General features: G+C 43.1%; 2 protein-coding genes across 2 annotated transcripts; both read left to right on the plus strand.

The window, feature by feature from the left end:
* Positions 1–4,238: 4,238 nt before the first annotated feature.
* dhx33 (DEAH (Asp-Glu-Ala-His) box polypeptide 33) lies at positions 4,239–9,946 on the plus strand. The gene is made up of 12 exons (XM_035626647.2): positions 4,239–4,632; positions 4,879–5,039; positions 5,147–5,374; positions 5,556–5,726; positions 5,959–6,144; positions 6,382–6,493; positions 6,954–7,113; positions 7,275–7,363; positions 7,455–7,582; positions 7,737–7,940; positions 8,051–8,137; positions 8,253–9,946. The coding sequence occupies exons 1-12, from the start codon at positions 4,422–4,424 to the stop codon at positions 8,559–8,561; spliced, it is 2,046 nt and encodes a 681-aa protein (XP_035482540.1). The 5' UTR covers positions 4,239–4,421; the 3' UTR covers positions 8,562–9,946.
* Positions 9,947–10,856: 910 nt separating this feature from the next.
* LOC118301294 (complement component 1, q subcomponent binding protein) lies at positions 10,857–14,317 on the plus strand. The gene is made up of 6 exons (XM_035626657.2): positions 10,857–11,253; positions 12,343–12,493; positions 12,608–12,698; positions 12,846–12,941; positions 13,069–13,194; positions 13,498–14,317. The coding sequence occupies exons 1-6, from the start codon at positions 11,001–11,003 to the stop codon at positions 13,645–13,647; spliced, it is 867 nt and encodes a 288-aa protein (XP_035482550.1). The 5' UTR covers positions 10,857–11,000; the 3' UTR covers positions 13,648–14,317.
* The last annotated feature ends 353 nt before the right edge of the window (positions 14,318–14,670 follow it).

Here is a 14,670-nt window from a genome sequence, read left to right on the forward strand (position 1 = left end):
ACATACATTGACAATCAGTGCAGGAGGAAAAATGATGGGGCTGAAGAGGAGAAAAGAGAGAGTTGGATGGAACCGGTCAGTAACAGGAGGAGGATAAGCCTAACATTGTTGTAAAACGTTTACACCTACAAGGAGAAAAGAGCCACGGCCGGAGTTGTCAACTTCCCTTTAAAGAGATGATAAAGTCAGCTTGACGGATGTTTGTGTTATGTGTCCTAATAAGAGAACTGCAACTTTGTTGTCAAGTTTACCAAAGAAGGTATTAGTATTCAGTATGCAGCTTCAGAAACAAGTTTCTTAGATCACCAGGATCTGCTCCTGAAATAATATTTATGCTTCAGCGCAGGACACTGCTATTGGGGATGTGGAGCTGACTGCTGAAGCACGTAGGTTATATAGAAGAGACAGGCACAAACATGGGGGTGGAGTAGCATTTCTTTTTATTCAGGAACACATTTCAGTTGCACTGCAGGGAGATATTATGGGTACATGAGAATGAACGAAAAAACTGGAGCCAAAATAAAAGGGAGGCCATGGTATTAGGTGGTGGAAAGGTCCTGGCCAACTCCAGCGCAGGTGGAAAACAGTTGAGGAGGTCACGAAGACCTTTAACCGGGTGGACAGTCCGCGGAAAATCTATTGTCTCCGTCTGATCAGATTGACCATGATGGGAAAAGGGAATTGCAACTTCCAAAGTAATGTGTCTGCACATGTTCCAGCGCCTGTCGTGACTGATGTTGTTCAGTGACTTGTGTCAGTCACCGCTGGAGTACGGCCCGATTATACGGTCAAGTGCTGCGGACAAACATCGAAACAAGTGCCCAGAAGGGAGCAGCCAGATGAGCTCTTCATTCTCCTCTCTGAGCTAATGCGTGTGAGATGCATAAACAATATATAAGGGGAATATCCCAGACTTTCTGGTTAAAAAATAAAGTTATATATACAGGTTAGACTGTGCTCCACATCAACATCAGACAGACCAACATAGCGGGAGTTATAATAGAAGGAGCAAACATTTCAAAAAATTATGATTTAGCTTTTTCTTTATGGGGCATCAAGTGTACATTGATGAGGGGTCAATTGATTTCCTCTCAGTATGGATCCAACATAACAAAATGTAAAAAAAAGTAAAGGGGTAGGTATAGACATGAACCATGTGTGCTGCCCTCCCTGGACCATTTATAGAGGGAAGGTTTTATACTAAGCTAATTGAGGACACTTCCTTCCCCGTTGCTCCAGATGTAAATGCTGTTGATCAAAATCAGAACTGTTGACACGCTGACTGGGGGCAGGAGAGGGTGATGATAACAATATGTGTAATCGCTTTTAATTTTATAGGAATGTAAGAACATTTTTCACTGTTAATTGTTTTGTGTTCTTTCTGTACAGCTCAAAAGCCTTAAGTAACTTGCATTTTCAGTCCCAATACAGGGATTTTTAATAATGTGTTCCTTTGACGTGCAACATTTTTGTAAAGGGTTTTAGATTATAGTTTGTCAATCCATAACTTAAACGAAATAGGTTTGTATTTTTGTATTAACACACTTTTGTCGCACATGTCTAATGTTGTTATCACATGTTTTAGTGCAGGTTTCTGATTATGAATATTGCTGTCCAATGATTGAACATCATATTTGACTAATTCTTGGAGGAATCTTAGTGATCCTATGATCATAATGTCTTATAATTTTCACAAATTTCTCCAGACCGATGAGAGTTCACCACCATGCATAGGACGCTGAATCCAGAATCAAAGAGCTGATCAGAATCAGAAAAAAGGTGATATTAAATAAACATATACACAATTCTTCACTGTCTGTCTCATTGTTGCGTGAAGTCACCATGTTGCCCTCTGGTGGCTGCTTCAAAAACCACCAGCACAGTTGTAATATGTATTGTCTTTTTATTCATGAATGTACTTTGTCACAATCCAATGAAATGGCTAATTAGTTCTTTTTCTTAAATGAATGAGCTATTTTTCATTATGACACAAATGTTTCCATGGCACAGGGATTGTGCTGCAGGAAGACACTTCAACAGTATGAAAAATTCTTAGCTTCCTGTAAGCACAGAGGTTAAATAAAGGCCCGTAAGGCAATGCAGGGTCATCCCTTTGTTCCCTCAGCTCTATGTTTCCTCAATTCTATGAATTTTTTCCCTTTAGGCCCTGTGTTCCCCCATTTCCCCCGCATCAAAATTAGGCCCTATGTTAGGGTTAGGCTGAGGTACCACAGGGCTGAGGGACCACAGGGCTGAGGGACCACAGGTTTGAGGGAACATAGGGCTGATGGAACATGGAGCTGAGAGAACATGGAGCTGAGAGAACATGGAGCTCAGAGAACATAGGGCTGATGGAACACAGGGCTGAGAGAACATAGGGCTGATGGAACATGGAGCTGAGAGAACATAGGGCTGAGGGAACATGGAGCTGAGAGAACATAGGGCTGAGGGAACATGGAGCTGAGAGAACATAGGGCTGAGGGAACATAGACATGCTCCCACAAAATACTAACAGACAACCAGGTCATGGGCTATTGACAGTCAAATCTTTTCTACTTACAAAAAAAAATCATCCTAATCAGTAGTCACAAAATAAGCCTACAATTATCTCACATTCAGCCCTTCAGCTTCATTGCTTTTTGTGTGCAAACACTAATTAACGATGACTAATAAGCTGTCTACACAATAGCTATCCTCTGTTCACTCTGTCCTTAAAACTGCAGGAAGTCAATTACAAATGAAGATAGCTAAACGTAGTGCAGTAGTGCCCCTGTTCTAATATGAAAGTCTGTCCTTCATATTCGTGACTGCCATTAGTTGATGTCAGCGATGATAATGTTGCATTTACATCACATGGGATGAATGGTACAGAAAGGATTGGTTCCCAGGTTAATGACTTGCAAATGTTCACAGAATTTAGAAAGTTGTACAATTATATAGTTATGGATTAAAATACTGTGAGCAGATAAAAAAATACCTTATAAATCAAATACTAAATACACACTGTGTATGAACGTGGGTGATGCGTATGCTGGCCTCAAAAAACAAAGCACATGCAAGAAAGATAGCAAAAAATTATAATGAAGGGAAATGTGCAACAAATCCAGAAATGCAACCAATAGCCTATAAGCTTAATAGCCTATATGTATAAATGCAAATAGGAAAACACATGCAACAAGAATTGCTACACCTATTTTCCAATCTGTGATAGATCACAATCTAACAAAGACCAATTCCTCTATTTATTTTTCTTGTATATGTATTTTTTATTCAAATATGGTGAAAGTCTGAGAAAGTCCACAGACACACCGCTGTTGTTAAACCACCCAATAAAACATTCCGCTTTGCCAGCAACAAATGTTTCATGTAAACTTGGAGACCAAATTTCATCTTCTGAAAGGTATCATAGCTAACGGCAAATTACCAACGGGCTTGCCAGGTTAAGACGGGCCAGTCCTCACATCTCATAATAAGATGTCACAGCAAACTTTAGAAGGGACATTGTGATAAACACAGACCCTATATTTGAAATCTAAATGCTTACTGTCGAAAATTTGTAAACAAATCTTTTGCATCTAGAATTGGCACCACGAGAATTCAACACAGCTTCACTTCACACTGCTTTCAGTTTGATTTTGGTGTTGTATGGAAAATTTATATCACAGGAAGCTCATTCAGTTTATTGAATCATATGACGAACAAAATGCGTTAGGCAATACTATGTAATTATTATAATAATTCATTGGTACACTTTAAGTGCAATAACCAACTGTGCAATATTTATATTTATTCTCCATTTGCAACTATTACTACTGCTCTGTATATAGTATTTTTATATTTTATGTTATATTTTGTACATGCCTATTGCTTTTTAAAATGTATTTCTATATTCTGCTGTCCACTTTGCTGCTGTAATGCCCAAATTTCCCATTGTGGGACGAATAAAGGTATATCTTGTCTAATCGTATCATAATGTATATTGTTTTCCAAAGTATTTGTTTGATTTGCTTTCATTTTGGCAACCACAATAGTCCATAGTAGTGGTTATTTCAGGTAATACTTTCAGAAAAAATATTCCTAAAACACTGCAATCAAAGGATGTGAGGGAAACAGTGTACACGAAATAATAGGATCGTGAATGTCAAGTACAGCCGAGGTTTTCACGATAATGTGCCTGACAGTCACGACTCGGGTTAAATTGGACATTATTGTGGTGACGTCAAATGTGTGCGCCGAGTTTTCACGCACGTGGGCACGTTTTTGCGGGCGGTAGCAAAACATCCGCATTGACGCTGGTGGTGTCTGTCAGCGAGTGAGTAGGAAGAAAACTTTTGTTTTCTGTCTTTTTTTGGACAGAAAAATAACCCCAAGAAAAAAAAAAGCTGCAAAGGTTTCGCTTTCGGGGTCACTTTTTCCAGACCATGCCCCACGACCCCGACCCTCCTCCGGCTAAAAGGTTCAAGCCGGGGTCCGTTTTCTTCCGTCTCGATAGGAATAAACCTGGAATGCTGCTTCCTAGAAAGGGAAGTGCAGCCACTCCGATAGAAGTGCAGAGGAAACAGCTCCCCATCTACCAGGCGAAACCTCAGCTGCTGAACCAACTGAGGCAGCTGCACAACGCCATTCTGATCGGTAACGTGCCCGCAGCTCCTGTTAGCTAACAGTGCTAACACGTTAGCCTAGTTAAAGGACGCTTCCACTCAATTCATCTCAGTTGTCTAGCTCAAATATCTCACCTCTGTGTTACGTTGTGTGGTTTTGAGTAGTTTTCTCATTTACAGTTGTGGCAAAGCCTCCTCAGGGAGTGTTTTCACGTTTTTCCACTCCACATTTTACAGTGTTACTTGAACAATCCCTGATTTTACTCTCATACTTCAGGTGAGACTGGATCTGGGAAGACCACTCAGATCCCACAGTATCTGTATGAGGCCGGCATCGGGCGACAGGGCGTCATCGCCATCACTCAGCCCCGCCGGGTCGCTGCCATCTCACTGGCAGGAAGGGTGGCAGAGGAGAAGAGGACTCAGCTGGGCAAGCTGGTATGCACAGCAGACATCGTTCCCCATGCGACTGCTTGGCGTTTGCTATCATCAACACGGTTTGGTCAGTTGACATAAGTGTCTCAACGAATCCAACTCCTCCCCAGGTTGGTTACACAGTGCGTTTCGAGGACGTCACCTCGTCGGAAACGAAGCTGAAGTTCATGACGGACGGCATGCTGCTGCGCGAGGCCATCGGGGACCCCTTGCTGCTGCGCTACACCGTGGTGGTGCTGGACGAAGCCCATGAGCGCACCGTGCACACGGATGTGCTGTTCGGCGTGGTCAAGGCCGCTCAACGCAGGCGCAGGGAACTTAACAAGATCCCCCTGAAGGTAGGAGGACGGTTGCAGCTGCCCTGACTTTAATGAGATATTTTGATTTCTCAGTAAACACTGGGCTTGACCCTTCGCTGCTTGTGAGGGAAAAGAAATTGCTGATCATTTACTCTAAACTCATTTTCTGCTTCTGCCTAAACATATATACTTTTTTCTTTTTCATCTGTAACCTGCACAGGTCATAGTGATGTCGGCCACGATGGATGTGGATTTGTTCTCGGAGTACTTCAACAAGTCACCTGTGCTGTACCTGGAGGGGCGGCAGCATCCCATCCAGATCTACTACACCAAGCAGCCCCAGTCAGACTACCTGCAGGCTGCACTCGTGTCTGTTTTCCAGATCCATCAGGTAGTCTTTTAACATTTGCCTTCAACTTGACAGAAACAAGGGACCCTAACAGTAACATTGTTCTAATTGAATCACTCATATGCCAAACGTTGTGTTTCCGGTTTAAACATTTCTCCTTTAATACTATAAGGAAGCAAACAGTGAATGAACTGTTTCCTGGGCGCATGTTCACGTACTGCGATGATTCTTCGTGACACTGGAACAGAACGTGATCTTAATTGTGCGCACGCAGGAGGCACCTCCGTCCCATGATATCTTAGTCTTCATGACGGGCCAGGAGGAGATCGAGGCTCTGGCCAGGACTTGTCGGGACATCTCCAAGCATCTGCCTGACGGCTGTTGTCCCATGCTGGTTATACCTTTGTACGCGTCGCTGCCCCCGGCACAGCAGCTCAGGGTCTTCCAGTCGGCTCCCAAGGTAAAGGCAACAACACACATGCATGAGTTCTGCAGACTAGTGTGGGCAAAAGTCAAACTCAATTTGGACAGGATGTCTGAAATCTATGTACGGCTCATCTCAACTGTGTTTTTGTTGAAGAGCCACTTAAAAGGCAATTTGCTTCCTTCTCAATGTAAAGCTCTTTGCACCGCTGTTTCGTTATTTTCTGTTATTAAACAGTCACGCAAAATGTTTGTCCCTGTTGCCTTTGTCCAGGGTTGTAGGAAGGTTATCCTGTCAACCAACATCGCTGAGACGTCAGTTACAATCTCCGGGATAAAATATGTCATAGACACAGGGATGGTGAAGGCCAAACGTTTCAATCCTGGTAAGAGGATTAAGTCTTGACACTCACACATTCTCATTTCAGTATTAAAGGGGCAGTAAGCGATTTTAATCCAATACACTTTTGGTTAAAATTCAGCGAATATTTCTTCACAGTCCGCTAGCTGTTGGTTCTGTGTGTGCGCAGCCCTTGCTCTGTAAATTGAAAACAAAAAGAAATGGTGCGGACCGCACCACTGGGTTTGCAGCGTGTAAACATCACTCCCCGACACCTTAAGAGACGTGCTAGCGACAGACACTACGACTCCGGGGTTTTGGCCTCGTGGTTGCCGTGTCCGTCCCCTGTACCCGACCAGAGCAGTCAAAAAATCAACAACAAACAATCTTTCTCCAAAATTGCTTAATGCCCCTTTTAACGAAAAATCATTTCATGAAATAATAAAGTAACTTGTGCTCCCGTTCAGTTTTTTAATTGTCATCTTATGTGTTGTGTGACTCTGAAGATAGCGGTTTGGAGGTGCTGGCGGTGCAGCGGGTTTCTAAAGCGCAGGCGTGGCAGAGAGCGGGCCGGGCCGGCAGGGAGGAGTCCGGCTCCTGCTATCGCCTCTACACCGAGCCGGAATTCGACAACCTAATCCCCATGACTGTGCCCGAGATCCAAAGGTAGGACTCTGTGTTTCATACAGTTAATAAACCTCAGGTACAGTGTGTGCTTGGGTGCAGGAGTCTCCCCTGCATGTTGATGCATTTAGGTCAGTGTGATTGAATAGCCTGTTATTCTGTTGTTGATGTTTTTTCTCCCTCTGTGCGTGTGTCTGCTGCAGGTGTAACTTGGCCAGTGTGATGCTGCAGTTAATGGCTCTGGGGATTCCAGATGTGATGAATTTTGATTTCATGTCGAAGCCCTCCCCAGGTGAGATGCTACCGATCATGCATCACCGCGCTCCTCTGGTCATCCCGGACAGTCGGAGGGTCACACTAATGTTTTGTGTGCTTTATCCCAGAGGCCGTTCGTTCTGCTTTGGAGCATTTAGAGCTGCTGGGAGCCGTGGAGAGGAAGGAGGGGCAGATTTTCCTCACTGCACTGGGGAAGAAGATGGCAAGCTTCCCTCTGGAGCCTAGATATGCCAAGGTAAAAAAAAGTGTTTACTGTGTTCAGGGCTTTTGCTTATACAGGGGTCGTATATTTAGTATATGATGACTTGAAGTGAGAGCCTGTTGCCTTGCATGTAACCCAGACAGAATTTGATGTAACACTTGCTGCCTTGTTCCCCTCTGTCTCCCAGACCATCCTGTTGTCCCCTGATTACTCCTGTTCTGAGGAGATTCTGAGCATTGTTTCCCTGCTGTCAGTGGACACTGTGCTGTTCAACCCTCCAGCCCGGCGAGAAGAGGTGCTCGCTGCGCGCAAGAAGTTCTCTTCCAGCGAAGGAGACCACATGACCCTCCTCAACATTTACAGAGCGTTCAAGAAAGTCAGTGGTAATAAGGTGAGCCTATCGGGATAAGTAAATGAATAATATGGCAAAGAAAAACACCCCAGAGTTGAGATTATGTTGCTGAGCTACTTTGTAATCCAGTGTATGTCTGCTGTTAAAAGGAGTGGTGCCGGGAGAACTTTGTCAACAGCAGGAACATGAGTCTGGTGAAAGACGTCCAGGCGCAACTCAAGGAAATCTGCCTTAAGGTACACATCTTTCAGTCCCTATAATCACTGACTGTACTGTGGGAATGTGAATGTTCTCTGTAGAACAGCAGCCAATTTGAGCGTCGTAATAGCAGAGTTCTTTTTGTTTTTCCAGATGAATTTAAAGCTGGAGTCATGTGGGGCAGAAACGGGGAACGTCCGCCGCTGCCTCGCCCATGGGATGTTTGTCAACGCCGCGGAGCTACAGCCCGACGGCAGCTACCTGGCTCTGGACACCCACCAGCCCGTGGCCATCCATCCCTCCTCTGTCCTTTTCCAGGCCAAGCCGTCATACGTGGTCTTCAACGAGCTGCTGCACACGTCCCGCTGCTACATGAGGGACCTCTGTTTGGTGGACGCCGACTGGCTGCTGGATGCGGCGCCGGAGTACTTTGGCCGCAAACTCCACCCCACCAAGAGCTAACCAACAGAGAAATCGGACACTTTGCTCGAATCACCCAGTGGCAATAATATTGGAAACAATTTAGTCTCTTTACAAAGCTGAATTTTGGATAAAGACACTTACTCCAAATAAGAAGACAACATTTTGTGTAGTAAACTTCTCTGGATTTCACTACCTCTAAGTTGACGAGCATCTGGCATGTGTCACTGCAGCAGAAATCTGCACACTGAGGCCTCACAACTTCTTTGACCTCCTGCAGACTTTAATTGACATTTTATAAACAGCGTTTCTTCTGCCCGATAGTATTTCATCTTTCCATTTGGCTACATGTTTACCATCTGAAAGAAGAGATTCTTGTTTTTTTTATGTTTCATCCGCCAGTTCTTTCAGCATTTGTGTGCATTATTAACAGCACACCCTCTGATATGTTTTATCTGATTTCGCCCTCGAAGTCAAATTAATTTCACATGGTCTTAAAGTTTAATTGTTAAGATACCTTGTTATCAAGGTATTTGACTGACAATTTAACTGACTGATGTCTGCCTGCGAGATGTTCACCCTTTCGGAGGCTAAGGAAAGCAATTTTCTCTTAAAGGGGCAGTAAGCGATTTTAAAGAAAGCTCGTTTCTCTCTTTGTTGTTGATTTGATTTTGACGCTCTGGCTGGGCTGTGAACCCGCGACCTTGAGTATGGGAGACAGACGCACTAACCACCAGGTCAAAGCCTCTGAGTTGCAGCGCTACTCGCTAGCAGGTATTTTCAAGGTGTCGACGAGGTGATGTTTACAAACTGCACTGGCAGTGTTGTGTGGTGTGGTCCGCACCATTCTTTTGTTTTTCGATTTACAGAGCCCGGATCTTCTTTTGGCGCACACACAGAAGCGACAGCTTTTTACAAAACATGTATTGCTTTAGAATCGCTTACTGCCCCTTTAAATATTCCCACTATGTGGTTTTGGGTTTATACAAAGTTTTATATATGAGGACGCCGTCTTTGTCTTAATCTTTCAATTCATGTAATAACAAGAAACCATGAAAAGTATATAGAAAACAGGGTGCTTGTGCATGCCCCCCCTCCCATCTACAGTACTACTGTATCACCATATTCCCAAACACATGCACGTCAGGAGAAGCAGCATGCCTTATTCTCCAGGTTCTACTCTTGTTGCACAGATCCTTCACTCACACTCTGCACAGACTAACCACAGATGTATGCTGACAACCAGTGGATGCAACGCATGGAGGTTGTAGTTAACGATCTGATCACTCAGGTCTTTTTCGTACTTTGGAGAATTTAAATTTGCAACATGAAAAATAGGGTGGATGCTCCTCCTGTCTCTTTTTTTTACACAGGACTCAGGATTGTACAATATATATTCTGTAACCTCAATAAAATGACAAACTATTTCTAATTTTAAAAATTATCAAACACCAGATGCACCTGGGTGTACAGTAGAGATATGATCAGACATTTCACATGCAGGTTGTGTGTTCAGTGACAGAACATGCTGCTCTTGAGGTTTGTAAGTTGTTCACAAAGGATAAGTAGACTGATTAAGATCTGCATGTACCGTTATAAACTTTACAAGATGATCTGCACACCTTTGGTGAGTTTATTAGAACTATACTTAATGATTTGAAGTAACACAGATGTCATGATTTCTAATTATTAAAAATAATAAACCTACTGCCCCAGAGAACAAGTCTGCTGTACATGTGGAGACTGAAGATTTCAAAGAGGCACTCTGAGTTTTCCACTGCTTGATTCTGACAGTGACACTGTCGACCCAATACATAGATCCGTGAGCTGCTGCAGCATATCGGAGCTGAAAGCATAATGTAATCTGGTCATTTTTAGATTATATTTCAGTTTATACTGAGTGATTCAGCTCATAGATCTGATGGTACATTACAGCTGACCTTGGGCATCAGATACCGTCATCATTAGACAATCCCATCATGTCCTTGTTGTGATGATGCAGAACTTGTTTACACTTCCATGTCCGTTGGTCTGTTGTGGACAGGTGCCGTATTTATTGTCCATTAAATGTATGGATCATAGACATTTTAGGGACAAGACAGAAAAACATATAACCTTCCAGTCGTTGCTGAGGTCAGAACTGTAGCTCTCCAATTGTGCCACTGGGGGCGCTATAGTTTTGTTGGTAACCTGTATCTTTTTTTAAATATTCTTCCCTTTATTTGTTTAGATGAATTATTCGTGTGGTATTTAAAGGCGTATCTTATTCTAGGATTATAGAGATACGGGCAATGATTTTACTTGATTTCTGTCGCTTTGAAAGTATCACTTCCGGTGCAGAGGTCGTAGTTAGGAGAGGTCAATGTGTCCTTCCACACGTGCGGCGCTGTGAGCTGACAGACGCTGCAGTGACGGGGAGCCGGTCGGTCGTCGTGTGCCGCCAAACTTCATTTATTCCGTCGTTACCAACTTTCCACAGTCATGCTGAAGTCGCTCGTCCGGGCGGTGGGAGCCGCCGTCCGCGTCTCCGCGGCCACCGCGTCCACAGCGCGAGCGCTGCCGCTCAGCTGCCCGACCCTGTGCTCGCCGAGCTCGGCCACGGTCCGGCCCTTCACCCGGTCCCTGTGGGTGATGAGCAGCGACGGGGCGTCGTCGGGATACAGGCCCAAGCTGTTCAGTTCAAGAGTGCGACATCCCACCGTGTCGTGCGGATGTGGAGGACTGCACACGGAAGGTAACGAGGAAACCACGAGACGAGACGAGAGCAGCTCAAGTGAGCTGAGCTAGCACGTATCAGGCAACATTACGTCATATTCTATTATATCACAAACTGACGAGCAGCACAGGTGTTATGCTTGAAGCCATGATGTTGCTCCGTTAAATACATTTTGCCTTTCATTTATCATTTGAATAGAAATGACAAAATGTAGGTCTTTTGACAGTCGTAGGTTAGCTAACTGAGGTTAGCATCATGTCAGCAGTTGGTCTTCACCTTGGCAGAGTCAGTGGCCATCGGGGTTCAATTGGGTTTCTATTAATATCTATTCTGAATAATATTAATAACACTATTAAACAATATTTTCAACAGAAATCCTCACTGTCAAATACACGTGTACATGTGTATTTGCAACCAGAGTTTTTTGATAATGGTTATGAATCACCTGATCTCATAATGATCTCTAATTTTTCTGCTTTTTAATGAGGCTTAAAATTCAATTCAAACCCTTGAGTTTCGTAATCCTTCATTTGAAGGTCTGTCGATGTGTTGCCTGAATAAAAAAAGAACTCCTGGCTAAAATTATTTTAATTTTGTTTGTATGGAAGTTGCAAGTGTTGACAGATGAAACGAGTTAAATCATCATCTTTTGTATCAGTTTCTCTCTGTTGCCTTAAAGTGACCCAAGATGTAGGGCTGCAACTAACGATTATTTTCATTATCGATTAATCTGTCGATTGTTTTCTTTATTAATAGATTAGTTGTTGGGTTAATGAAATGTTGAAAAATGTTGATTGTTTCCAAAAACCCTAAGATGATGTTTTGTTTTTCCACACACCAAAGATATTTACTTTACTCTCCTATAGGAGCAAAAAACCCCAGAAAATATTCACATTTGCTGAAATCATATAATTTTTTATTTTTCCCATAATAACAGCTTGAACCGATTAATTGAAAATCAAAATAGTTGGCGATTAATTAAGTCACCAAATTAGTAATCAATTAACTTTCGCAGCTCTACCAAGATTATTAAACAAAAGCTTAGTCTGCTCTCTGTGGTGGTGTCCCATGATGGAGTCGTATAACCTGTCTTCTTACTCGAAACAGGTGACAAGGCATTCGGTGATTTCCTGTATGATGAAATAAAAGAAGAGCAGAAGATCCAGAAAAGCAAAACTCTTCCGAAGATGTCTGGAGGATGGGAGATGGAGATGAACGGCACCGAGGCTAAACTCTCAAGAAACGTTTCTGGAGAGAAGTATGGCTGCAGCAGTTACTCAAACCTACCCCACCATTGTCCAGTTGACTGCAATTCAAATCGTGCCGTAAATGCTACTGTGAGTTAGCTCATGACGCATCTGCTTTCACACAGAATCTCTGTCACATTCAACATCAACAACAGCATTCCTCCAAACTTTGAGGAAGAGGCAGAACAAGGACAGCAGAAGTCTGCAGAGGAAGAGGTGAGCCACGGCAAACCTGCTTGTTTTAGTCAGATGTGAAAATATAGGCTGTTGTAACAATTTTGGCATTTAAATAACTTGCCAATTACAGCTGCTGACATTCAAATTTGAACATAAGAAAATTTACATTTCTGTTTCTCTTTTCAGCCAGAAATTCAGTCAACGCCCAACTTTGTCGTTGAAGTAACAAAACAGGCTGCAAAGCATTCCCTGGTGTTCGACTGCCACTTCCCTGAAGATGAGGTGAGCATAGAGTGCGTTAATGTAACACGGGTGGACATGTGAGATGTATGACAGCGACAGCAGCAGGAGAATGTCTCTGACCTTCCTGTGACATGGCCATGTTTTGAAGTTGACTTTGCATCTGTAGATTAGTCACGGTGAAGGAGAAGAGGAGAGCGACATCTTTGCCATTCGCGAGGTCAGTTTCCAGCCCGAGGGAGATCTGGAGTGGAAGGAGACCAGCTACACTCTCAACACAGACTCTCTGGACTGGGTAAGACTTGAGACAGTAAACCCCCACACACACACAAGACATTACATCATAATGATGCGTTCACACTGGATGCGATGCGAATTTTTCGCATCGTTTTGCTCGAGATCATTCGCATCACCCTCGTCAGAACCGCGACATTCAAGCCTTTGCCTTGACGTTGTATGTAATCTTGTCGCGCTAAAAATTCACGTCACGCCCGGTGTGAACGCACCATAAGAATTAACGAGGCTGAGGATGGCTGTGTTTACTGTAAGCTGTTTGAACCGAGGACTGACTTCACGCTGTGTTGTTTTTCTTCTTCAGGCCCTGTATGACCACCTGATGGACTTCCTGGCCGACCGCGGCGTCGACAACACCTTCGCCGATGAGCTGATGGAGCTGAGCACTGCCATTGAGCATCAAGAGTACATCAAATTCCTGGAAAACCTCCAGGGCTTTGTCAAATGTAACTAATCTTGGATAGAAGCTGAAAGTTGGAAAAAATGGAGAGTCGATGGTTCAGTTAGACTAAAGCGAATGTTGCACCACCACTGAATGGTTGATTTGCTTGGCGCTCTGAAGAGACTGGAGATAGAGTCTGTGACAGCGAGTCTTGTTGCCAGTAATTGTCACAAAGACTGAGCTGCAAAAGGGTTTTCTTTGTTAAAATGTGGCTTTATTTTTCTGTAACTTAAAACAAGATAGATATCTATAAATTAGATATATGAAGGCTATAAACGATATGGGTCATGAGAACATGCAGAAACCTTCATTATAAGAAATGTCTCTCAATTCTGGAGTTCCTGTCTTAACTGCAGTGGTTCAATATGGCCTAGTGGTCAGTGTTTGAAATTTCAAGTTCCCAACAAGCAAATAAATTGGCAAATTGTTCAAGATGTATAATCAAAGAAAAAACACATAAAACAAACCGTTTACAAAATCACTCCTCCCCTAAATGTGTCTGTGACAGTTTTTGGTAATCCTGCCTAATCTTTCCTCTTGTTGGCTTTGTGTGGGAGTTCATGTTGATTCATACAGCTTTGACTCTGTCAGACCATAACAAAGCGTCTGAGTCTGAATGGCACATAGCACAGTGTGTGTTGGAAGAATGGAAGGTTTGTCCATTAAAACAGTTTCATATGAATTGATCATTTTCAGTGTTTTTTTTATGTCATGTAAATCAGACCCTCAGTAGTTGCTGATCCTTTTTATTAGAACCTAGTTAATTTCTGAGTTGGATCATAACCTAATATAAAGTTTTACTAATTTAAGACAACCACAGTTTTCACATTTTTAGGTTTCCGGGCGTAAAGAAAAGCAAATGTGAGCAAGTCTGTTAAAAATGCATAATATTTCTGTATGTTCACAGATGACATGGGAGTCTTCTGTGTTCACCTGTGAAAATACAGAGGTGAGTTCCCTGTGACATAAAATGCTCAGCTCAGTGCTGCAGTCTCATTTTGTTCTTTTTCGAAAAGGAGAACAGTCTCACAGAGT

This window comes from Scophthalmus maximus, chromosome 2 (genome assembly GCF_022379125.1).
Source record: "Scophthalmus maximus strain ysfricsl-2021 chromosome 2, ASM2237912v1, whole genome shotgun sequence".
NCBI classification, from domain to species: domain Eukaryota; kingdom Metazoa; phylum Chordata; class Actinopteri; order Pleuronectiformes; family Scophthalmidae; genus Scophthalmus; species Scophthalmus maximus.